The sequence below is a fragment of the Dendropsophus ebraccatus genome, chromosome 5 (assembly GCF_027789765.1).
Source record: "Dendropsophus ebraccatus isolate aDenEbr1 chromosome 5, aDenEbr1.pat, whole genome shotgun sequence".
NCBI classification, from domain to species: Eukaryota; Metazoa; Chordata; class Amphibia; order Anura; family Hylidae; genus Dendropsophus; species Dendropsophus ebraccatus.
The window spans coordinates 29,995,366-30,022,321 of NC_091458.1; the positions used below are offsets into that span (position 1 = coordinate 29,995,366).

The following is a 26,956-nucleotide window of genomic DNA, read 5'->3' on the forward strand; positions in this document are numbered from 1 at the left end:
TCACCTCTACAGTTGCTATTTCTTCTACTTCTCTCCTGCACCTGCAGTTACTGAAGCATTATTTCTGTGTATTGCACTGAAGAACTTAAGTAAATGGACGTTATTCTGGTTAAGCTACTGGACTCTGGTCATTCTGCACCTACACAGCAGGCTTCACTTGGGTTATCCAAACATTCGGAAGCAGTTCTTGTCTGAACAGGGTGGGTACCAACGCCACTCCAGGCTACCGTAACAAGTGCCCAAGTGACCCTCCTAGCAGCCACAACATTGGCAGAGCTACCCCGGGCCAATGGCAACCCCCCTACTGCTTCGCCACAGAAGTCTCTTGAACCATGATGCATGCCCTAAATAAGAGTTCTGTAGTACATATAACCTGCTATTTCACACATACAATGATGTTTGGGCGCATGGAGCCATAGCTGGACATGGGAGAAGGGGGAGATTGGGCAGGAGCGGCGCTGTTTCTGGAAATCATGTGCAATACCTTTAAAAATAATGAGAGATTTAATGTGGAGAGATGGTGGGAAGATTTTATTGCAATGGAAAAGGCATAAAATTTTAAACGTTCAATTCCTCTTTAATACAAACATCCCCGTTTTTTATTTCTAAAGGCAGAAGTTTTACATTTTTCTCTTCGCTTCCTCCGGCAGACTAAACATTTCTCTTCTGTATAAACTTCGCTTCAGTATTTGATGGCAGCCAGGTGATCAATCATAGGGAAGGGAATGCTCAGAACGGGAACATTGGGGGGCAGAACACTCTGGTTACAAGGCCAGGGCTAGGTGCATAGGAGGATTATCTGACAATGTTCTTATTGGTCGGGGTAGACCTAGGAGCTTGGTGACAATGATTTTGTGGTGATGGTGGACCTAGGAGCTTGGTGACAATGATTTTGGTGGTGATGGTGGACCTAGGAGCTTGGTGACAATGATCTTGATGGTGGTGGTGGATCTAGGAGCTTGGTGACAATGATCTTGGTGGTGGTGAATCTAGGAGCTTGGTGACAATGATCTTGGTGGTGGTGGTGGACCTAGGAGCTTCGTGACAGGGCACAGCACACCTTGAGGTTGTAACGGTGGAAAGAAAGTCTCACATATTTCCATAAGGACAATTTAGTTTGATCCGTTCCATGACCGTCGTGTTGTCCATTAGCTTTGGTAGGATTTCACAAGAATCCACATGAGGAGGACAGTGATCAGGACAATCATAAAGTTAAGGAACAGCTCCTGAGTTGAACGCTCCATTACTGTGTGGCTTTGAGGTATGGCCTGTGGACTTTGGCACCACTAGTGGAGGATCACAGATGTCTAGTTGTCTTCTCCTAAAGTGTAAGCAGAGTAGGAAACATTAAAAATTCAAATGGTCATTATATAGAAGTAACTGTAAATGGTATCTTCACCATACATCATCTATAAAAGTCAATGCAGGGGCTAAAACTGGGATTCCACAAAAGATCACGTTCTAGAAAATGACCTTAAAGGGGTACTCTAGTGGGACAAAATGTTTTCAAATCAACTGGTGTCAGAAAGTTATACAGATTTCTAAACTACTTCTATTTAAAGCCAATGTACCATCAGTTTTTTACATGAATGGATCGGCACCAGCGTGGGGATGCCAGTGTCGATGTGCTTTTTTTTTAAACTAGCGCCCGGTCCCCACGCACAGCGCCGATCTATTTCAAGGTGCCGGCCCGGACTGAAGCACTGGGGGAAGGCCTACCAGCCCCCAAGTGTGATGATCTCCCCTCTGTGACGTGGCTCCATTAGAACCAATGGAGCTGCATCACAGAGGGGAGAGGGTTTTGTCACAATGGAGGCCAGCAGGCCGACACCCAGTGCTTCATGCTGGGCCAGTGCCCGGGAATAGATCGGCGATGTGCGCGGCAATGTTAGAAAAAATCACAGTGACACCGGCATCCCCTGGCCAGTGCCAATCCATTCATGTAAAAAAACCTAAAGCAATGTACCTCATGGTACATTCGCTTTAAGAATCTTAAGCCTTCTAGTTCTTATCAACTGCTGTATGTCCTGCAGGAAGTGGTGTGTCTAGAGATGAGAGAACTGGGTTCGGGTTCGAGTTGATCTGAACCCGAACGTTCGGTATTTGATTAGCTGAGGCTGCTGAACTTGGATAAAGCTCTAAGGTTGTCTGGAAAACATGGATACAGCCAATGACTATATCCATGATTTCCACATAGCCTTGGGGCTTTATCCAACTTCAGCAGCCACCGCTAATCAAATGCTGATCGCTCGGGTTCGGATGGACTCAAGCATGCTCCAGGTTCGCTCATCTCTAGGTGTGTCCTTTCCAGTCTGACACAGTGCTCTCCGCTGCCACCTCTGTTCATGTCAGTAACTGTTCAGAGCAGCAGCAAATCCCCATAGAAAACCTCTCCAGCTCTGGACAGTTCCTGACATTGACAGAGGTGGCAGCAGAGAGCACTGTGTCAGACTGGGAAGAATACACCACTTCCTGTAGGAACAGGTAGCCTTTGGGCCACTACGAGCCAGCTGTGGCTGCAACTCCTGCACCTTTTATAGTAATGCTGATGTTTATAGAATAAGAAATTGAGAGATAGGAAGGAAAATGAGACAAATGAAGAGAACGTAAAGATGTAAAGAAAGGAATTGAGCAAGAGAGGAAGGAATATAAGTAGCTGTGAATGTACAAGTTGGATCAGTAAGGGTGCGTTCACACTTATCGGATCCGCAGCAGATTTCATTTAAATAACTAAACACTGCATCAAATCTGCACCATCATATCTGCTGCGGATCTGCTGCAGATCCTGTAGGTGTGAACGCACCCTAAAGCTGACTTAATCACTGACAGCCTTAGTAGTGGGGCACCACATGATCAGGTGACAACCCTGCTACTTCCTGAAGGCCTATAAATCCACACGTGGCAGCTGAAGCAGGGTTGGGGTCATAAGACCATCACTTTAAACATGAATAATTATGTAATGTGTTGATGGATCTCTGCTATCAGCAGAATAACTAAGCTTCTGCAACCCCATGAGGAAGGTGAAGACATTAAAATTCTATGTGACCTCATACTTCTCCTTAGTCAGCTCAAAACCAGATTCCAAAACTAGGTTTTCATTATTAATTGCCTCCTCACATGACCGGACCGGGGTTCCTGGCCTCAGAGGAAATGACTCTGTGCAGAATATGTGCCTATATACTCTTAATTACATCCCATAAGAAACAGACCCTAGTGGTAAGTGATTGGCTCCAAGGTCACTTCCAAAGGAAGTTGTCTTCTGATGGTGACCACTGGTGGCCAATACTGAGGGACAGTTTAATCCCTGATGTGAGGCTTCAACCTCTATGGGGTTTACCTTGAATTTTACTGTCTTGCCATAAAATGGCAAGTGAAATTGTGTAGTATTAAGTTCCTTGGTCATGAAAGTCTGATCAGAACACATTAAGATGGTGGGTGATGGGAAGCGTCAAGCCTTTCACTCAGCGCTAGAACCAAAGAATTTCCTCTCCGACATCTTCTGATATGTAGCAGCTGCTCAACACATCATCTTGATGACCATGAAAATAATTCCATGGAGATCTGGTTTCTTTGTATCAAGTGTCTACATTTCCCTCATCTAATCAGGTAAGTCGGTATGAAGGCATAGGAGCCAGGCCGAGGCGTGAAACTCTACATAACCCTTGGCACCAATGTGAAAATTGTTCTACAACCAATGTATAGGGTTCGGTGAACTTTAGAAGAGACAAACCAGATCTATTTGAGGTAGCCGAGAAAGACTTTACTCAGATAAGTCTGAGATTAACGGCAGAAAGGTTGTAGAGCTGGCCAGAGACATGAAAGAGTCGGAAGCGCCATCTCTGACCCAAGCATCAAAATAGGCATGACATTTCTATGGAAGGAGATAGGCCCGACGGAATAGGCATGTCATTTCTATGGAGGGAAATCATTGACCTGGCGGAATAGGAATCTTATTTCTATGGAAGGAGATGAGCAGCTGCCAGACATCTATGACCCAACCAAATGGAAATGTCATGTCACTTAAAGGCCTATTTAAAGTGGACCTGTCAGCGGCTAAACAGGGATAAGTATAAGCTTGTGGCTAGATAGGGCTTCTCATCAGGATTATGGGCATAACTTTATATAAGCCTAGATATAAGTATTTTTTGCTAATATGTAAATGAAGCCAAAGTGCCCAGGGGGCGTTCCCGAGGATGTTAAATGTCCAGTTCATCTCTTATTCTGCAGGCAAAGATAAGAGGAGATGGGCTTGTTAACTCTGGGCAATGCCCCATGGTTGATTGAGATAAAAAGATTTGCCAGGAATCCTGAAGAGAAGTCCTATCTAGCCATGGACTTATTTTTCTTTCCTCTGTTTAGCTGTTGACAGGTCAGCTTTAAGCACGTAGGTTACCCATGTACAAAGTGGTTGTCCAGTTGAGGAAATCCATTAACATGTATCCTGTCAGGAAATTCTGACTTAAAGGGGTATTCCACTCAAACAGGTAGAAAAATTCACCCAAAAAAATGGTGACCACCACAAACACAAACACACCTAAAGGATTTTCAGGATTCCAAAGGATCAACTCAAGCAAAACTTATTTTGTCCAACAATAACGCGTTTCAGGGCCACACTTCCCCTTCATCAGATTCATGATTTTCTGTTGATCCTTTGGAATCTTGAACATCCTTTATTTGAGAAGCGCAATCCCGGGGTCACCATTTTTTGCTGAATTATTCTACCCTAGGTACCCTAGGTCTAGGTTAGTTTAATGACTGCTGCACCTTTGGACGCTTTGGAGGTGTGGGATACACACTTGTCACATGCTGTTGTGGGTGTTGTGGCTCTGGAATCCACAACCCTAGAAGGTGAGCGATTTTCTTGAACAACTATTAAGTTAGAGTACGTGCACACTACGGACTGGCATCAGATAATCCGTCGCGCATTCCGCAGCTCATATCCGCCCGCAGACTGTGGAACGCGCGTGTCGGTCCATGTCATACACTCCGTTCTATGTACGGGCGGATTCCTCCCTCTGTTCAAAGAATGAACAGGTTCATTCCCACGGGCGGGTATGAGCTGTGGAATGCACAACGGGTTATCCGTCGCCATTCTGTAGTGTACACGTACCCTAACTGTCTAACCAGGTGATGCTTCTCTATGAGGCGCTCTGCCTTTGTTTTGTTTCTCGTTTTCCACTCAAACATAACTTTTCAAATATGGCTGCCCATGGTGAGAAAATAACAAACAGCCTATTCTTACCATTCTTCCCTGGTGTCCTCCTACTGCATGTTCTGGTCTTGACTGAAACGATTCTTTCTTCACTTTCGTGATAGCCCACTTAGCCAATCGTTAGCCAAGATGGGGCAGCGTCTTGGCCAGTGATTAGCTAAACGGTCTGTCACCCTCAGAGGAGTCCATCTCTCAGCCAAGACCCATACATGCAGTAGGAGGACACTGGGGAAGAATGAAAAGGTAAAGCACCTATTCCACGGGGCGACTGAGAGGAGCAAACAAGCGCTGTGAGCGCTCGTTTGCTCCTGGTTTCCCGCTTGCTGCCGCCGCTATTGTGCGCGTCGGCAGTGAGTAGGTGAATACAGGCTAGGCTGTAGGGGGCTGCTCGGGTAATCGCTTGATCATCCTTGCAGCCCATAGAGGATAGTAGCAATGATCAGCCAACATCTTTCATGTCGGCTGATCGATGCCTTCTATTACACAAGACGATTATCGGCTGTAACAGCCGATAATCGTTCCGTATAGTAGGGCTTTAAGAATAGGCTGTTTGTTATTTTCTCACCATGGGCAGCTATATTTGAAAAGCTATGTTTGAGCGGAATACTTCTTTAACACAATGGGTCCTCAGGTACTACTACTTATCTGTTGGCCAGAGTACAGAATGGTTACAAGGAGCTTCTTTAATTTCAGCAGGACCTGTCCTATATTACCCAGGATTTTAATAGTTTACCACAGACTAATATAGCTGATCACTGGGGATTCCGGCAAAAGACACTTTACTATCAGATTATTGTGAACAGACCTTTTTAAGAAGCATGGGTTGTCCGACATGGAGAAATCCTTTAAAGCCCTGTTCTTGACTGTTTCTATCAGTGCCATAGACTTTGAATAGTGCTGCAGTACATATGTTCAATCCAAACCCCACCTTGTCACAATTAGTTGTATATGATGTAAGAAGGGAAACCATGCCCCCATAACCATAGGTGGGGTCTTAGTGGTCAGACTGCCACTAAACTAAAAAAGAAATTCTGAATTATACATAGTAAAATATCTCAGCAACTTCATTCTTCTTACTCCACTCACTTTACCTGTCTGGGAAAACATGGATACTTTATCAGGCTGTATCCAGGACTTCTTAGGTCTGCATCCATCTTCTTCAACCACCGGTATTGAAACGCTAAATGAGCATGCTCATCTCTAATTGTTATCCACCTTTGCTAAACAAAAGCTAAAGAGCCATTGCACGGCCTGTACATAGCTGTGTACATTCAGTAGCTTACCAGGTGCTGTGTACGGGCAGTAGCAGATCTGCACTGTTAGCTCGCTGCTCCCATTGATCCCTGTCTAAATAGCGGTAACCTATGCTGCACTACATGGTCTCCATTTCTAGCATGGATTAAAGAGGATGTACCATCAGGTACATCCTCTTTTATCTGACACAGGGATAGAACGGCGCCGCCACGGGGAAGCCGGTGCCGCAGTCCGTTTTTCGTTCCGTGGCCCGGTTCCCATGTACTGCGTCGTTCTATCAACGGGTCCCGGGCCAATGCTCAAGCACTGGAGACGGGCCGGCCCGCCCCCAGTGGTAGGGAATTCCCCCCGACTGGGGGCGGGCCGGCCCACCTCCAGTGCTTGAGCACCGGCGTGGGACCCGTGGATAGAACGGCGCCGTACACGGGAACCGGGTTGCGGATCGAAAAACAGACCGCGGCACTGGCTTGCCCGTGATGGCGCCGTTCTATTCCTGTGTCAGATTAAAGAGGATGTACCTGGTGGTACATCCTCTTTAAAGCTATTTAGACAGAGATAAAAGGATTCAGCGAGTCTACAATAGTCCAGCTCTGCCGCTGCCCCCATATACACATATAACTGTGTACAGGCGGTGCTTAGCGATGACTCTATAGGAATTGGGAAACCCACATACACTTATATTGTACTGTACAGAAATATATGGACTGTGCACTGCCTATTGTGGCAAGGGTACCCAGTCATGGACAAATAAGAGAACTAAACATAATACAAAAAGGCAAAAAGCTATTTCAAATATAAATAACCAGTACTCCAAAAAGTCTCACGCGCTAAGCATGTACTGCAGATGTAGCGTGACTATATCCTAATCTATGTGTTTCATTAACAGCTGAAGACATCTGAAAAGTTACACCAGATACAAGTAGAACATAAATCCCTGTTCTCTTAGGCGCATGCCTGTATATACAGTGAATAGCAATGCAAGCCGCTATGGTAATCCTTTACAGATAATGGAAAGGTCACCTGTAACAATACACCATATTATTTTGGCCTAATCACATGTAACTAAAGCCTGAGAAGGCATCCCTGGCTGTGGGGTGATAGACCACACGGGTAAGCTGTGATATGGTGTGTTCACACAGAGAGATTTATCTGACAGATTTTTGAAGCCAAAACCAGGAACAGATTATAAACAGAGAACAGGTAATAAGGGAAAGACTGAGATTTCTTCTCTTCTCAAATCCATTCCTTGTTTTGGCTTCCAAAACCTGTCAGATAAATCTGTCTGTATAAACGCACCAATAGAGAGTGCAATATGGACATTCACGAACTAGATACAATATACAGACACTAGAGGTGGTAAATTGCATTTTTTCTGCACCTCTTCAACACATCAGAGTGTTCAATGTCTATTCCCAACTTTTCCATCATTTCTAATGGATAATGTCCCTAATACCCATTATGGGTGGGGTTTGCATAATCTCTTCCCTTACGTGATTTATTGTGCATTGACTTTGTGCAGTGTCCCACTATGGATCCTGCGGGTTGGTTGTCAGACATTAGTGTCTAATATTTATGTGTATTGATGTTTTTATATTGCTGTTATAATGGTTTTCACTTTTATTATGCTGTTTTTATGCCGTGAGATGTGGGTGAGGGTGAGGGGACAGCAGAAGGGGAGACAAATTTAGGAAATATTATAAGCGTGCCTTAAGAGATGAGACTTTAGGGCACGCTTGAAACTGTGACTTTTGGGAATAAGTCTGAGGTCTTTGGGTAATGAATTCCAGAGAACTGGTGCAGAAGTGAGGCGGGAGTGGGAGGTTCTGATTATGGAAGATGTTAGTGCAGTGTCCCAGAACAGAGTATTTTTCTGTGACTTTGTCTGCACCTTTATTGTGGTCAGTTCTGTTCTGAAATATGGGCCCACTGCAAACTGTGTATATTATGTCACCCCTCTCAGTATTCAGGTCTGCTATTTCATTTATTTCTCATGCATATTCAGTTATCAGTGCCTAATGGTGTGATAATGCAATGGCTTGGTGAGTCACGTGACTGTTCCCCGGCTGCCATAGTAACCCCAATAGCCGTCGAGCTTTGGCTGGGGAGTGCTATGTCACTTCCTGTCTACCTCAGTCTTCTCTCCACCTTCAGGGGTGAAGGGTGTGTGTTGCTGCTGCTCCTGTGTCACAAGGCCGCAACCCCGCGGTACTTGCTCCTGTACTGACCAGAAGTGCTCCGGTCCAGTCAGGACCTGTTTCTTCTTCTCAAGATTCTTCAGGATTCTCATCTCTAACAAAGATCTGAGTGTTGCTCTTCAGTCACTATTCTCATCATCATTCAGTATCATCAACAGCAAGTATTCATTTCAACTCATTCCGCCCAGTATCATATCTTCAGCACTACTACTCCCATTATTCAGTATCCTTACTACAAGTAACGCTATCATCACAGCCTATTGCAGCATCACCCATTACTCAAGTTATACCCAAGTCTGCCTTATTCCTGGTTGCATCCAGAGAGACTGTTGCTATTGGTTACCACCGTTGCAATAAACGCACAACTACCGTTGTTTCTGAACCATGGCATTGGTCTAGTTATTGGTGCCTTGACTAGGGACAACAAAGAATTGCCCAGGCCCCGCATGGTCAGGTCCCCGTGGGTCAGTCAGCTCCCCTCGTGCCTATACCGTGACATAAAATCTGGCAACTGGCTGCCGGGGTCCTACCCAGTACTACCACCTACTACTACCCTCAGCGGGTTAGCCCCAGCGCATTAGAGTAAGATCATAGTGGAGGGTACCTAAAGAGTATAGCACCGAATCTGATTGGTTGCTACGGGCAACTGAGCCAGTTTCACTTTACACCATGTTTGATAAATCCCCCCCTTAGTGTGGGTAGGACTTCGCCTGCACACAATGCCAGCCCGGACAGGCATATGGAGGAAGTGGAGCGCAGGAGAGATAGAACCTTTCCTGCTCTCCAGATATCCCCTTTAAATTTTAAATAATACTGCCATAAAGAACAATAAGCCCAAATGATATACAGTATGAAAATAATAATTCCATATAGTGAGTGCCCGAATAAAAGTACTGTACAATAGATTTACTAATATCTAGAATGGTAAATGGATCAGTGATAACATCCATGGCCGAGTGGGGAGTGGGATATTATCAGACTCAACTAGAAAATCTGATAGCTGCAGCACCAGGGGAATGGCGGAGGTAAGTATGCTGCCTGTTATTGTTTTACAGCAATGGGAGGCACATAGTAAACTTTAAAGAGGTAGTTCATAAAAAAAAAATCTTTCAACTCACTTTAAGCCAGAAAGTGCCAGAGATTTGTAATTTACTTCTATAAAAAAAAAAAAAAGTCTCATCTTCCAGTACATATCATCTGCTGTATGTCCTGCAGGCATCCTTTCCAGTCTGGAGAGCAGGAGAGGTTTTCTGTGAGGATTTGTTACTCCTCTGGACAGTTCCTGTCATGCACAGCGGTGGCAGCAGAGAGGACTGTGTCAGAGTGAAGAACAAATCTTTGGCGCTGTTGATTTGAAAGAAAAAAATTTGGTGAATAATCCCTTTAACATTTCATTGGAAAACCCTTTTATAATGTTTTTGGTCAAGAACTCCTTTCTTATACTATTGTTTGTATAAAAAGCTGACAGAATAGAGCAGTAGTGATGACTGCATAGAATATGGGCGTCATTGCAGCCAGATTTATACACAGACTACGAGTTTGTGCAATAATGTCGTTATATGTCCAGATACTAACCTCTACGTTATCAGTTTACATTACATAAAATACACATATTAAGCAGTGGGGTGGTATATATATATATATATATATATATATATATATATACACAGTACATTGGTGTTATACTATATTCTAGTAGTGTAGCATGCAGGGGGCCGCCTATAAGGTTTCTCTGCACCTACAGTAAGGACATGAAAAATCAAGTAATATAGTAATGTGACCATATATAGTATAGAGAGAGGATCCAGGTCCAGATGAGTACTGAGCGGCTGTGCCCATAATAGGGGATGGGAAATACATTGGATGTAATTACTGAACCACATGGAGGATTTGCCAAGAATCAATGCAGCCACAATAAACAGGTTTATACTTATAATAGTCGTGAAACACGTCTCAAAGGATTTTCCGAAATTAATTAAAGCAAGCTTTCCGTCCTTTCTACAAATCTCTTCCTTTGATGTATTCTTACAGCATAATTCCACTCTGTTGTAATAGTTGACATTATAAATATACAGTATATATATAAATAGATGGCCTATAATTTATGTATTGGCTGCTTAAGGCTGGGTTCTCACTGCATTTTTTGCAAAAAAAAAAAAAAAACTATGAAAAATGGATGCATTTGTGAGCCTCTGTTTTGACCCATTTAAAAAAAAAAAAAAAAAAAAAAAAATTGATCAATACGCAATCCTTTTTTTTAGCGGTTTGTGAACGTTAAAAAAGTGATGCAATTCGATCTGTTTTTTAATCCGTTTTATATAATAGAAGTCAGTGGAAAAGTGAATCGAAACAGATGCACACAAATACATCCATTTTTTTAAATCCGTTTTGCAGACGTTTTTTGCTAAAACTGGATGAAAAAACGGACTGCAAAACACGCAATGTGAACCCAGCCTTATTGGTGTTTTTATGCTACATAAAATACATAGGAGGAGATTTATCAAACATGGTGTAAAGTGAAACTGGCTCAGTTGCCCCTAGCAACCAATCAGATTCCACCTTTCATTTTCACCATTCATCACCTTTCAAAGAGTCTGTGAGGAATGAAAGGTGGAATCTGACTGGTTGCTAGGGGCAACTAAGACAATTCTACTTTACACCAATTTGATAAATCCCCCCCCATAGAATTCATTTTATTTTCACTCTGTTGTCAGACATGCAACAGGCGTCAAAGAAAGACGCAGCTCTGACCAATGTCTTTTTTTATTAAAGGAGTTATCCAGTGCTACAAAAACATGGCCTCTTTCTTCCATAGACAACACTGCTCTTGTCTCCAGTTTGGGTGCAGGTTTTGCAACTTAGTTCCATTAAAGTTAATGGAGCTTAATTTCAAATCACACCTGACCTGGAGACAAGAGTGGTGCTGTCTCTGGAAGAAAGAAGCCATGTTTTTGTAGCACTGGAAAACCCCTTTAAGGGCATGTCAGGATTCAGTCAGGTTTCACTAACCAGCTTCATTAAGGCCTAATGCGTATCAGTGATCCCACCCTGTAAATTCAATTTGTCCAAACTTTATTAGTACAATCCAAAACTATAAAAAGAATATCCTGCCTAAATTCTAGGTAATAGAACCTTTAATGGGAACAAATGGATGTGGGGTTACAATTTAGTAACAGGGGTAAATATCTAAATTATATGAGAGGGAGGTGCTGATGTTTGTACATTAATTTAAACCCAGCGGCCCAAGTGTTCCAGCCTTCAGAAACAGTTATGTTTCCTGTTTTAGTAATTCCTTCTATCTATAACTATCAATCAATAGACTACATAGCTTTTAAGTCTCCTGCATGAGAGTCAACCATGTGTTGTACTAGTCTGAAGGAACCTTTTTCCTGTTCATGGTCTTTCACACAGACCGATTATCGGCCCGTGCTGTCAGTTTCCAGATTACCAGCAGTGTATACATACCTAGTGTGCTGCTGTGTGATCTGGCATCCCGCCCTCCGACTCTTCCATTCTGCCTCGCTTCAGGCCATTGCCTCCTCCACAACGTTTCACAGACAGAAGAGGCAGGGACAGGAGAGTTGGAGAGCAGGATGCCAGATCACACAGTAGCCCTAGGTAAGTATGCACTGCTGGTGATCTGGAAACTAACAGTATAGATATATAGATATCTGTCCTGTCAGTATCCATGGCTGCACAAACGATACAAGGATCGTTTGTGCAGCTCGGCCGCTCGATTTGTTGTACCATGTAAAGACACTGCCTATGTGTTTGCATCCTTGCACGGCCCCAAGTCGGGCCATGTAAAAGGACCCTTATTAGAGATCTAGTATTTCTGTACCAACGAAAAGACAGCCATATTTTACATGCCATCCAGATGGAAAAGAATAACGGGGGCTTGGTGGAAGAGCTTCATTGTTATACATATATCTGGAGTTTTCTGCTCCATATCCCTGGGTTGCATCTACAGAATAGTCACTGACAGGTAGAGCTGTAAGATGGGAGAGAAACAACTTAACCATGACTTAATTCTAGGAGTCAGACTATATGATAAAGCCAATATCTTATCCAGGGACAGCCACATCAAACCAAAAGACGACAAGAATAAGAGACACAGAAAAGAGTAAATCAATCCAAAGTGGATACCAGTAAGATGAGAAAGAGTTATTTTAAAGAATAGCAAAATAAAAGCCAGGTCAGAATTCAGAAAACTCTTGAGGGTACAAACCCACTTGGCGGGACGGCAGCGAGTCTTCTTGCTGCGTTTTTGCAGCGAGACTCGCTGCAGATCCTGGCCCTATACTTTCATTAGCAGAGAAACTCGCAGCAGGAATGTACATCCCTACTGCGATTTTGTCTGCAGCCCACCCCATTAACCCCCTAGCCGCCGGACATTATACATTACCGGGTCCTCGTTCCTGCTTGCTTCGGGGCTCCAGGTGTCTTCACGGCCCGCCCAGCCAATCAGTGCGCTGCGGCGGGGCAGCACACTGATTGGCCAGGCGGAACGTGCCGGGAGCCGCCGAAGCTAGCAGGAGCGGGGACCTGGTAATGTATATCCTGCCCGCCCCCCCTGCAGCCCTGATCGCCCCCGGCCGCATGATCGCCCCCCGCACCCTCCGGCCGCATGATCGCCCCCCCGCACCCCCCGGCCGTACGATCGCCCCCCGCAGCCTCCGGCCGCACGATCGCCCCCCCAGCAGCCCCTGGCCGCACGATCGCCCCCCCGCAGCCCCCGGCCGCACGATCGCCCCCCCGCAGCCCGTGCGGCCGGGGGCTGCGGGGGGCGATCGGGGCTGCAGGGGGCTGCGGGGGGCGATCGGGGCTGCAGGGGGCTGCGGGGGGGCGATCGTGCGGCCAGGGGCTGCGGGGGGCAATCGTACGGCCGGGGGGTGCGGGGGGGCGATCATGCGGCCGGGGGCTGCGGGGGGCGATCGGGGCTGCAGGGGGCTGCGGGGGGGCGATCGTACGGCCGGGGGGTGCGGGGGGGCGATCATGCGGCCGGGGGCTGCGGGGGGCGATCGGGGCTGCGGGGGGCGATCGTACGGCCGGGGGGTGCGATCATGCGGCCGGGGGGTCGGGGCTGCAGGGGAAGCGGGCAGGATATACATTACCAGGTCCCCGCTCCTGCCTGCTTCGGCGGCTCCCGGCATGTTCTGCCTGGCCGTGAAGACACCGGGAGCCCCGAAGCAAGCAGGAACGGGGACCCGGTAATGTATAATGTCCGGCGGCTAGGGGGTTAATGGGGAGGGCTGCAGACAAAATCGCAGCAGGGATGTACATCCCTGCTGCGAGTTTCTCTGCTAATGAAAGTATAGGGCCGGGATCTGCAGCGAGTCTCGCTGCAAAAACGCAGCAAGGAGACTCGCTGCAGATCCGGCAAGTGGGTTTGTACCCTTAAAGGGAACCTGTCACCCCCGATGCCGGGGTGACAGGCTCCCGACCCCCTGCTAGAGCACCTTATACGTACCTGATCCCGACAGGTCCCATTTCTTGATTCGGTCGGGTGACAGAGATACCAGCTCCCAAAGCCCGGCGTGCGCGCGCGCTCCTAAGATGAGTCCAACGCTCATAGAGAATGACGGAGCATCGGACTCACCAGTCATTCTCTATGAGAGTTGGACTCATCTCAGGAGCGCCCGCGCCAGGCTTCGGGAGCTGATATCTCCATCACCCGACCGAATCAAGAAGCGGGACCCAGTGGGATCAGGTATGTATAAGGTGCTCTAGCGGGGGTCGGGAGCCTGTCACAGCCTGACATCCTCTTTAAGCAATAAGGATTTTCCCAGTATAGAGATGCTATGGCTACCAATTGTGCAGGGGATTAAAACACAACACTATGCACTTGAACTGTGTGGCAGTTCTCCGAACAGAAGGTGACTTTGAACAGCTGTATGGAGAAGCGGATCATAGGAGATTCCGGGGGCTGGATGCCCACCAAACAGCCTGTTATTATGTATCCCAGCAATACTTTTCTATGACATTCCATTATAGGAACAGCCCTTTAAAGGGGTTGTCCAGCTAAAAAAAAAATTCATTCAAATCAACTGGTGTCAAAAAGTTATAAAGATTTGTAATTTACTTCTATTTAAAAAGCTCAAGTTTTCCCATACTTATAAATTGCTGTATGTCCTGCAGGAAGTGTACTTTTATTTACATTCAGAAACAGTGCTCTCTGCTGCCACCTCTGTCCATGACAGGAACTGTCCAGAGCAGTAGCAAATCCCCATAGAAAACCTCTCCTGCTCAGGACAGGTCTCGGCCAGAGATGTCATCAGAGAGCAGTGTGTCTGAATGTAAATAAACAACACTTCCTCCAGGACATATAATAGCTTATAAATATGGGAAGACTGGAGATTTTTAAAAAGACGTAAATTACAAATCTATGGAGGTTTCTGACACCAGTTGATTTGAAAGAAAAAAAAATTCCCTGAACAACCCCTTTAACTTAGAGAGTTATTCAGCTCTACAAGAAATACAGCCCTAAAGATTTGAAGAACAAATTCAGCTCTGCTATATCTGTTTGTATTAGGGGAATAGTATTCATGCACTGCTGTTAGATTAGTGTAGGTTCACTATCTGCAAATACAGGACATTTCCAAGTCTTTGGGCCCGTTGGCTATAACCACAGCAATTCGTAACACATCACAAACGCACAATGAACAGTGCAAGTTTTTATGCTTTACCCATATTGACACCCGGTGCCCTCGGCTGCCCTAGAACAACACAGGTATGTGCCAATGGGCCTCTTATAAGATAAACCCAGATGTTTGTGGTAGGGGAAAGGAATTGTGAATTGCTCCCTAAAGGGGTATTCCCATTTCAACTAATATAGTTATACTGTCTGACAAGGATAACTAACTATGTTATTTGAGGTGGGAAAACCCCGTTGTTTTTACATAGTGTGAACATAGCCTAAGGGTATATTCATCCTAAAATTCTATTTTACTGTCAGATTCCACATAAATTACTTGCTGCTGCCACTGCATGTAAGAATTATATATATATATATATATATATATATATATATATGTATATATATATATATATATATATATATTTACATTTTCTTTATTGAAACACATATAACTTTATCAAATAGATAAAAAAAAAGTGTGCACCGGAATACCCCTTTACAAATTCACTGCATGTCACATAAAGCCTCTGTGATAGAAGCCCCACAGTGCAAATATGCTGCTGACCTGATCCTAAAATCTGACGTCTGGGTCTAAGCAAATGTTTCTTCCTTCCAGTTTGATACTCTTGATAGAATAACAAATACGTGATTCAATTTATGGAAAATCCTAAATTTGCCATGTGCTGCTTGGCTCCAGCTACCATGTCCAGTTCCCATGAGAAACACAATCTACATGGAGTTCTGGCCGTATTTATCCAACTATAACAGGAGGAAGGCTCTTTATATAAAATCCAAGTAGGAAAATTTTCATTGAATATAATTTAATCACATCTGTATCACCCGGACCACCCGGTACTGTTTATTAGCTCATCTCGGTCCATGCCGGTTTCAGGGTCTATCGGTCTCCTGGGGCCGATGATCAGGTAAAAAAAAGTTTCTTATCCAGGCAGTGCACAGCGGTGCTGTCAAAGGGGATATGAAGATGTGTGTGTGTGTGTGTGTGTGTGTGGGTGTGTGTGTGGGTGTGTGTGTGTGTGTGGGGGGGGGGGGGGGGTTACAAGAGGAGTGAGGACCCTGTTACAAGAGCGTACAATCTATGAGGATATAGGGGGGGATATAAGATAAGTGAGGGCCTGATCACAAGAGCTTACAATCTATGAGGATACAGGGGGATACAAGAGGAGTGAGGACCCTGTTACAAGAGCTTACAATCTATGAGAATATAGGGGGGGACATGAGGCTCTACACAATGGTCCAGCCATCTTTTATGTGGTTGTTAGATTGTACTGAGAACATAAAGCTACAGTGGTGTCATAGGCAGAGATGAGAAATAGAGAGGTGCAGCACAGTGGAGAGCTTTGTAGGAGAGAGTGATCTGTGTAATGCTGTGTTTACACGTTCAAATTTTCGCAATAACAATCGCATTTGAGCGATAATCGTTCCGTGTTAACACAGCAAAAGATCAAGCGACGAGCGAAAAATCGTTCATTTTGATCATTCAACATGTTCTCAAATTGTCATTCGCAAAAAAATCGCAGATTGCTTCGTGTAAACAGTCTTTCACCGATTTACCCTATAGAAAAAAGATGGGCTTAAACAATCTTAAAAACTATCGCAATAACGATTTTCCTTACAAATTTTCTAACGATTTTTCTAGCGATTTAGTCATCTAAACGCTGATCGTTATAAAAACCAAATCGTTGCTTTAAAATCGTTGAACGATTGATTGGGCGAATTATCGCTTCGTGTAAACGCAGCATAAACTGTATTCACCAGCTGGACAGTGAGAGGAAAACTCCAATCCACTTGACAGGTACTGTCACTATTTGGCTTGTTAACCTTAGCAGCATGTTGTTTTAACTCTTTCCTTTCCAGAGTTCACAGCTTAGAGGGAACACTGGTAAAGAGACTTTGATAAGTTTTTAGTTGGTTCTGCAGTAAGAAAATGTGGATTCTGGAGATGTTTTTAGTTGCAGGTAATTATATATACAAGCGAGCAAACACTTGTTCATCAACCGATCAAATCAGTTTGAAGTGTTGAAGTGGGATATGCTGCAGACTACAATGCGTTAAAATGGCCGCACGAATGGTGGGTCCAAAAGGACGGTGAGAAGACCTAACGTGGCTCCAAGAATAAGCTGCCATGGTGTCTGTTCGTATCAGTTTATCCGATATGGGAGGTATAGACTAAAAGAGGAGAGAGCAGAGATCAATGTGCAACCCCATGAGGAAGAGGAGAACTAGCGGCAGATAAAGATACACGTACCCGTCAGAGGGGATGAAAAAATGGAAGAAAACCAAGACAGGGCAGTATCCTTTAGGTCAACAGAGTGAAGCATATCAATAAGGTGGTAATCCACTGTGACAAATATTTCAGAGATATCTGAGAAGAGTTAATAGAGAGCAGATGACATGGTGTTTGGCTGCCAATAATTTATTTGACACTTTTTGAAGACTTATCATCTACTTTACCCCCTATGAAGTCCTGTAGATCTCTTCAATCAGACACAGTGCCCTCTGCTGCCACCTCTGTCCATGTCAGGAACTGTCCAGAGCAGGAGAGGTTTGCTCTGGACAGTACCTGACAAGGACGTTGGATTTGATAGAACTACATGACATCCTCTGGGACAGCTGATACTGTAAGTACTGGACTGCTTAAATTTTAATAGAAGTTAATTACAAACCTGTATACCTTTCTGCCACCATCTACCATCAACTTTCTGCAGTAAATACCACTAAAACAATTTTCACAGATTCCCTTGTCTCTAGTGTCTGTCATTTTTCTTTTTCATTATAAAGGGCACAATTATAATTGGAACCTGCTTTTCTGTTTATGGTACTAGCTCTTGAATTCTATTTGGATATAGATAGATAGATAGATAGATAGATAGATAGATAGATAGGTAGATAGATAGATAGGAGATAAATAGATAGATAGATAGATAGATAGATAGATAGATAGATAGATAGGAGATAGATAGATAGATAGGAGATAGATAGGAGATAGATAGATAGATAGATAGATAGACAGATAGGAGATAGATAGATAGGTAGATAGATAGGAGATAAATAGATAGATAGATAGATAGATAGATAGATAGATAGATAGATAGGAGATAGATAGATAGATAGATAGATAGGAGATAGATGGATGGATAGATAGATAGGAGATAGATAGATAGATAGATAGATAGATAGATAGATAGATAGATAGATAGGAGATAGATAGATAGATAGATAGATAGATAGATAGATAGACAGTAGAGTAAAACTTCTTTGCGATAACCACCCAAATTTGCAGGTAAGAAATGGCCTTCTGTGGGAATGGGCCTCCCATAGAAGAGTCGGATATACAAAATACAATAAAAAGGTCTTTTTTAAAAAGGTGGGTTTTGGGGGAAGTTGCATTCTATATGTACCTGTAGGAATAGTGGTAAACCGGCTATCGATGTGGATTTGAGTCCTTGTTTACCACCCCCTATTATGCCCCCAAAAATACCTAAAAAACAATAAAGCGGCACAATCGCTACCAAAAGTCCCCGGTTGTCTGAGCGGTGCTGTCACATAATCCAGTCATTCGGTGCCATTGGTCCTTCTCACCCACTCTATAATAAAATGGGCCAAAAGCCCATAACTGGGCAACACCAAAAATGTGCACAAACAACATACATTGGCCCCCAGTGTCTTGAGTACTCACTCAGTTGACTCCTTTAGTAGAAATACTACCCATAGTCTATTCCTGCACATCAGTATCTTTTCTTCTGGACCAGTTGAGAAAGTTTTACACTTTTGCTAAGTTTTCTATTCTGGCAACCGATAACAATATATAAACCTAAAGTATTTACCAAATCTGGAAACCTCTAAAAATAAGAGATAGACTTGTATATTACCTGTAGCCCAACTCCTGGATAGTGCTGGTGGAGAGCTGATCTATGCTTATTGTTCCTGCCAGGGATTCTGCTCTCCGTCCTCTGGAATTCTAATCCCTGTGTTAGGACTCAAATAGTAGGAGGGAGGAGTTCTGTAGAGTTAATTGGAAGTGACGTCACCGATTAGGAGAAGGTGTATGAACACGTTGCTGGACTGGAGACCGTTCACATCTTTTTTTCATCCTCTGGATTTGAACTTCACTTTACATCCTATTTTTAATATTCAGCTATGCAGCTGTCACTCCTGCGCTCATTGCCATAGATCATCAGACCAGCTGTTTTGTTATGGAAGTTGTATCAGTAATGTAGAATCCGTATGATAGGTGCTGCTTCATGTACAGCATGGAACGGGAGTGCGTCGGGGAGCATTAGCCCTTTAGTCCTGGTCTTACTTTTCTTGATTGACTTTCCATCTGCATGTGGATAATTTGGGGTTTTCTTAGCATGGGGGTCTTTTAATTTAATATTGTGTTAAATGTTCCCAAGTAATTCTGGCACAATAATAAAACAACTTCATACACTGAATCCAGACTCCCAACAGAGATGGAGATGGGTTTCCCTCTTAGTTGCTTACCGGTGGCTGAAGAAGTTGGATGCATCCCTAGGGAGTCCAGGAAATCATGGATACAGACTTGGATACAGTCTGTATCCATGGACATGGATACAGATACAGCATCTGTGCCTGGTATTGCATCTTTTTCAGCCAGAAAACACGAGACACCTGGCATTTTCTAATCCAGGACAGCAACATTTATTTCTGCTTGACAAGTATATATATCACATATTTTTGGATTCTTAACATAGTGAGTCTTTATTAGAGATTAGCAAACCTTGAGGCTACTGGTGGCCCAAAGGCTGCCTGGAAAACATTTATACAGTCATAGGCCATAGGCTGTATCCATGTTCTCAAGACTATGTAGGGCTGCATCCAACTTCTTCTGCCAGCATGCTTGAGGTTCTCTCATTTCTAGTCTTTATATATATCTCACCATTGGCACCTTCATACATGCATGAGTCTAGAAGTATATGGACTGTGATACAATTTTTATCAGTCATTGTACGCCACCAACATGAATGTGAAACAAAGCCATCAATTTTTTTAAGGGAAAGTACCATCAGGTACATCACTGTTTTTTTTTTACATACAGTCATGGAGATGCTGGTGGTGCTGAACTGCCCGGTTCTCGCGCACAGCACCGATCTATTCCCGAACACTGTCCGGGCATGAAGCACTGGGTGTGGGCCCGCTGGCCCCTAGTGTGACGATACCCCCTCCCCTCTGTGACACAACTCTATTGATTGTAATGGAGCTGCGTCACACTTGGGGGCGGCGGGCCTTTCCCCAGTGCTTCATGCCAGGCTGGTGCTCAGTAATAGACTAGTGCTATACATTGGAAATGGGTGGTGGTTCAAAAACAGGACCGCAGCACTGGCATCCCTGCATCAGAACTGATCCATTCATGTAAAACCCAAAGAGATGTACCTGATTGTACTTTCGCTTTAAAGGGATTGAAAAATATAAAATTTATTGCTATTTACATTTGCACATAGTCTCTCTGTCAAAAGTAATGGGACAATTGTCTGTCTCCTCATTATCTCAAGGCAAGTTAAGGAGGCAAAAGGTTTGGATTCCAAATTTTGCATACGCATTTGGAAGCTGTTCATGAGAGTTCTCAATATGGGGTCCAATAAGTTGTCAATGCAAGCAAATGAGACCATCAGAGGGCTGAAAAAGACAGAAGAAAATCTACCAAATAGCAGAAACTTTTAAAGGTAGCTGTCACTTTAAAAAAAAAAAACATTTTGACACGTGAAACGTTTTGATCAGAAGGATTCTGGGTGCTTAGATCCCCATAATTTTCTAAGTCAAGAAGGAAGAAATCTGTGGCTGGCTGCTTCTGCTGCTACTTCTTAAGGCCCTATTCCACAGGGCGGCCGACAGGAGCAAACGAGCGCTATTAGCGCTCCTTTGCTCCTTGTTCCCCGCTCGCTGCTGCCGCTATTCCACGTGGCAGCAGCGAGCAGGGGAGTCTGGGCGGAGGGGGGCGCGAGAGCTGCGGGGAAGCTGCCCGGGTGATCGCTGATCGTCCGGGCAGCCTACAGGATACAGCAGCGTTTGTTGAAAAACAAGCTACTGCAACGATCAGCCGACATGAATGATGTCGGCTGATTGTTGCTGTCAATTCCACAGGATGATTATCGGCCGTAAAGGCCAATATTGGCTGCATACGGCCGATAATCGCTCCGTGGAATAGGGCCTTTACTCTGTGGGCGATAGAAAACATCCCTAGAGTTTCCAGGCTTCCTCTGATGTCCTGTAACTGAATAAGGGTGATCATGTTTATATACTTTAATGTGTCCCCATATACATATTTACAATATATCATTGTACAAAGTTTGTATAACTATACAACACCCCATTTTTGCCAATTTAGCCCTGCTTGCCTGATGCACCAGTGGCACCAAGGCGTGGAGGGGGCCACACCTTCCCCTGAGTCGTAAATTATGGTGAAAATCTACGCTAGCTTAGAGCTGGCATGGATGTCTCGGATTGGTACATGGAAGCCTATAGATTTCCCTGGGACATGATGGCAGGAATTTAGTTTGGACAGTGTACAGATACATTGGTAAATCCACCCCTCTATGTTACTGGAAATTATTCCACTATACTGGATTTTGTAAGCCATATCTTATGTTCACCTTTTGACACCACCCACATGATGACATAATTTAGGTACACTCCTTTCTATTGGACATTTGTATATATATATATATATATATATATATATATATATATATATATATATATCAGTACATATAGCATATATACCTATGTGGTGACTGCCCTGCAGGTGGGCAGTTACAGATGACCAGTCACAAGTTAGATGGAATAGCATGACTCCACTGGTGTAGTGGTTGACCGAGGTATATCCCTGCCCGTTGGTAATTTGTTGTTATGCCAGTGCCGGTTGGGCACACAGGTATGCTGGCACACCTGCTCTTATTTTGAGTGGGCTGGCTATACCTTTTTCCCCTGTGGACAGTAACCTGCCGGACTGTTTTGGGGGTCCCTTGGGCAATTATCATGTTGGTCCGGAGTGGAGTAGTGACCCACCCAGACTATTGCACTGCCAGCCACAGAAAGGGGAGATAACGCAAGGAAAATGGGATTACTGTGTTGGTGCTTGGAGAAGAACCACAGAGTCCCGTTAAAATAAATATACTCTTCTTTACTGTGAAGATAATTGATACAGAGAACATATAATACACTTTTGTCTTGATACATTGCTTTATACTTTAGAGTCCAGATCTGTACCGAGAGTAAAAAGGTGACACAGCCGTGATGGCTGGGTTGTGTGCTGAGAGATAGAAGAGGTTCAGAAGAGTAGAGAGGAGGATGTCGAGAGAGTCCCAACCCAAGTAGTACTGTGCTCTGCCGGGACTTTGGAGGTAAAATAAGTAGAATACTTGAGAGTAGAGAGAATACTTGTGCCCGTGTTTTGACTCCTTGGTCTTGGCACCGCCTATTGCCCACCAGTGTCGGGTGACCCGTCCTAAAGGGCGCATGAGTAAAGAAGCCCTGCCTTTCCGAATTGATTTAATACTGCATAGTGTGTAATAAGGTTGCTTGACGGAAAACTGTGTCTAGGTCTCGCATATTCATATGCTCTGCTCAATGTCTAGACCACAAGAATGGACTGGGGACCTGGCAGGAGCCAGGGCCCAACTTGACTGCTGTAGGGAGTATCCTATCTTGCGTCCTTCCTCTACAGAATTCAAGGCAAGAAGACCTCACACTTCCTCTACCCATGTGACTTCCTTCCTACAGCATATGTAAACTGTGCTGTGAGTGGATGAGGAGTGCGTGTGTAAGATGTAAAGAGAAAGGTGACAGGTTAGAAGAAGAAAGAACTCTCATTGGTGTACAGATCCATGTGGTACATAAGAAAACAATAACCCTTTAGTTCCTACAGCTGTGCAATATCTGGACATAAATACTTGTAACAACGACATCTAGTGGTAAAACTTGGTACTTGGTACTGCTACAAGACATATGTGACATCAGCTCACCGGTCACACTTATCCGGTAGATGTGGTACACCCAGGTAGGAGCAAGAGCAACGTGGATATATAGTGCGGGCCATCACCTGGTAAATTTCAAGATAGGAAAGTCCAGTCCACAGCTCCATAAAAAGTAGAATTTTTATTGTAATTCCATATTAAAAAAATACTGGTAACAAAAGTAAAAAAACACGCCTAAAAATATATGCTTTGGTACTGCTACACTCATAAGTACAGATTTTTGCGAAGGGTGTAACCAATAGCAACACCCGTGGTGGGACACCACACCTATATCTGTGTATCTTACATGTTACACTTGTACACCTCATCAAGGGCTCATAAATACAACAATAATTTAGCAAACTTGCCTCCTCCTCCTCCTCCTGGTATACCCACTTTTTCCCTCCCATTGTTGACAGCTCATTGTCTAGGTTACTGACCACCACTCTGCTCTAAAAGCAGTGGCAAGTTAAGGGCATATTTATCAATTTTGCGCCCCTTGTGTGCACCACGAAGAATGCCCAGATTATTACTTTTTCCATGGCATATTCCAGCCAAAACTCCCACTCACCTGATGGGTGGGCAGAGGGATGTGTGGGAAGGTGGGGAGTAGGCGTGGCTTATCAGGGGTAAACCATTCAGAAAGCTGCACCTGCACCTATACCTACATCATACAGACTCTAGTTTGGCGTTAATGGACTTTGACTTTTAGTTATGTATATACCAAATGTCAAAAACTTTTAAAGTGACAGTGGCCATTTAAAGTCAATGTACCATCAGGTACATCCCTTTAAGATTTTAAAATCAATAGACTGGCACTGGCATCGATATAGTGGTCGTTTCGTCACACTGGGGTCTGGCGGCCCAGCTCCAGTGCTTCAGGCTGGGCCGCTGTCTAGAAATAGACCGGTGCTGTGTGTAAGAGCAGGGCTACGGTTCAAAAAAAGGACAGCACCACCGGCATATCCGTGCCGGTACCAGTCTATTGATGTAAAAATCTTAAAGCGATTTACCTGATGGTACATATGCTTTAAGGGCAGTCATCTATTTGGTACATTCACGTCACCATGGATAGATAGTTCTTGTCTAGAAATTGGTCCAATTCCGTATTGGATTTTTTAAAATTGAAAACAGTCTAACACTCCCTCTTTACCAGTCCAGTGCTGTAACTCTTCTCATCCTTGTAACCTATCGATAACAGTTAGATGACCACTGTGGGCAGTGAGTTTATCGTATGTATGTATCCATTTTTATTATAACACTGAATGGGAGGGATATTGGGCATGTTTTTTTATACTTTTCTTTTTATCTAGAGGAGCATAAAAGTCAACCATAGGCCATGGTTGCAGAATTCTTTCCTTTACAACGTCCAGCCTAGAACATTCTCTAGGGGGTTGGCATTTCACTGTCAAAATCGACAATCAAGAGACGCCTTTGTGAATATAAATAATGAGATATCATCACGAGATGGAACCCACCAGTAACACTTAATAAAAGAACAGATTGAACTGCTAGAAAACATCTAAAAAAGCTGCACCGTTGTTTAACACAGTTTTTTTTCCGACAGACAAAACTAATAATAACTTGAACCAGAAGAATGAGGAGTGAAGGGCACGAAGAAGGAAAGGAAAAGCTTGTAATCTGAAGTATAGCACTTCATCTGTCATCCATGGAGAAGGCAATGTTATGGCATGGGCATGTATGGCTGCCAGTGGGACTGATGTAGCCGGATGCATTCTGAAACATATGCTGCAATAACTAAGGCTAAATGATGGAGTCACTGACTAAATACGTCTGTACCCAGCTGTATGTGCACCCTTCCCTTCTGTGTATTTAGGTGAAATAGCGAAACATATTTCATATAGGAAAGGTCACCACTCACCGCTCATTCCCTTTCGCTGCCAGCGTCATGTCTGGAATCCGGTTTCACATTTCGCACCAGCTGTTCACGTTCACCAAGGATTTTGGTAACGGTGATTAACAAAGGGAAAGTCACAAAGAGGCACAAAGTGTGGAGTTTAGGAGGGAATGTCTAGTGTGTGATAATACCGCCCTAGTTACTTATTTTCATCTCCATGCTAAGAGCTCTTCACGCGTCTTATAAGAAACAAGTGAACTTGTGCCAAGTCCCTAAGAACAAGTCCATGGAAGAGATATGATGAGTCATTAATAGAGATGAGCGAACCTGGAGCATGCTCGAGTCGATCCAAACCCGAACTTTCGGCATTTGATTAGCGGTGGCTGCTGAAGTTGGATAAAGCCCTAAGGCTATGTGGAAATCATGGATATAGTCATTGGCTGTATCCATGTTTTCCAGACAACCTTAGAGCTTTATCCAAGTTCAGCAGCCCCCGCTAATCAAATGCCGAATGATCGGGTTCGGATCGACTCGAACCCGAACCCGGTTCGCTCATCTCTAGTCATTATTCTTTATTTTAACTTTTTGACTGGAGTTACGTCTTATGAAGATATCTGTACAATGATCCTACATGACATTTCGGTGAATGATGACAGTATACATTAAAGCAGGGCAGGGGAGGTTTTACACTATGTGTAAAAAAAAAAAAAGAAATAATAGTCATTATACAAAGACCATTAAAATCCTCTAAATAAGGCACAAATATGGCTGGCACATCAGGAACACTACTGATAATACCACCATTATGATACTGAATAAAAACGGTTAGGGCCAGTTCAAACAGGGTAAAACTGGCGAATTCCGTGGCGGAGAATCCCGCCAGCCTTTGTGTCATACTGGCAGTCAATGGGAGGCTCACGCGCCTCATCTCTCTGTGCGGAAGCATGGTCATGTCAATTCTGCCACGTGGAGAGGCACGGAGAGGGGAGGCGCACGAGTTCTGCCAGTTTTACTCAGCCTTATAAAGTCAATTATTCCCCTATATAAAGGTAGATACTAGTCCTACACAGGGCACAGGACCATGGAAATGATTACAGTGCAGCTACATCCAGTAACTTACTGTTTTGTTTTGGTTTTATTTAAGTTGTCCTCTTTTCTCTTCTATCCGGCCCAGACAGACATAAGGACTTCTTCCATCCAGAACTTCATATTTCCAGCATCCCCCCTTTCCACCATTTCTCCACTTATACATCCTATCCATAGTACTATAAACAGTGATAATGCACAGTAATATTGCTCCCTTTTGTGCCCAACACAGTAAGGTAGGTAGGTAGGTTGGTTGGATGTGTGGGGTGGGGGGGGGGAGAGTTAGGTGCCAGCCAAAATTTAAATAGATCTCCCATTAAGTAGGTAAGTGTGCTGCCCCATTAAGTAGGTAGGTCTTCTTAAGGTATGTGAGTAGAGTCTCCATTAGCTAGGCAAGTATGGCCCTGATATAAAGACAACCCCCCCTTCCCCCCATTAAGTTGTTAGGTCCCCCAGTAGGCAGATAGATCCAGGCCCAGACTGATATCTGCCCAGTTGGTCAGATTTCTGATGGGCTGTTCTTCCAGGGCTTACAGTGGGCTATGAGGGTATTTGACAGCCAGGCCACTGAACCAGATAAGAAAACAAGCTCCTGACACTAGTTTAAGAACTTGGGACATGTCAGAGAATTGTACTCTACCTGGAATGAAGACTAGAGGAGTCCCACTACGGTATATTATGACACTTAACACCATAATACCCGAAGTAGGATCGGTATGATGT

At 44.1% G+C, this 26,956-nt stretch overlaps 1 protein-coding gene across 1 annotated transcript; it reads right to left on the reverse strand.

Moving 5' to 3' along the window:
* Positions 1-510: 510 nt before the first annotated feature.
* On the reverse strand, positions 511-19,295 carry SLN (sarcolipin). The gene is made up of 2 exons (XM_069972036.1): positions 19,189-19,295; positions 511-1,321 (listed from the first exon to the last, which is right to left on the reverse strand). Exon 2 carries the CDS (start codon positions 1,242-1,244, stop codon positions 1,149-1,151), a length of 96 nt encoding a protein of 31 aa, XP_069828137.1. The 5' UTR covers positions 1,245-1,321; positions 19,189-19,295; the 3' UTR covers positions 511-1,148.
* Between the last annotated feature and the right edge of the window lie 7,661 nt (positions 19,296-26,956).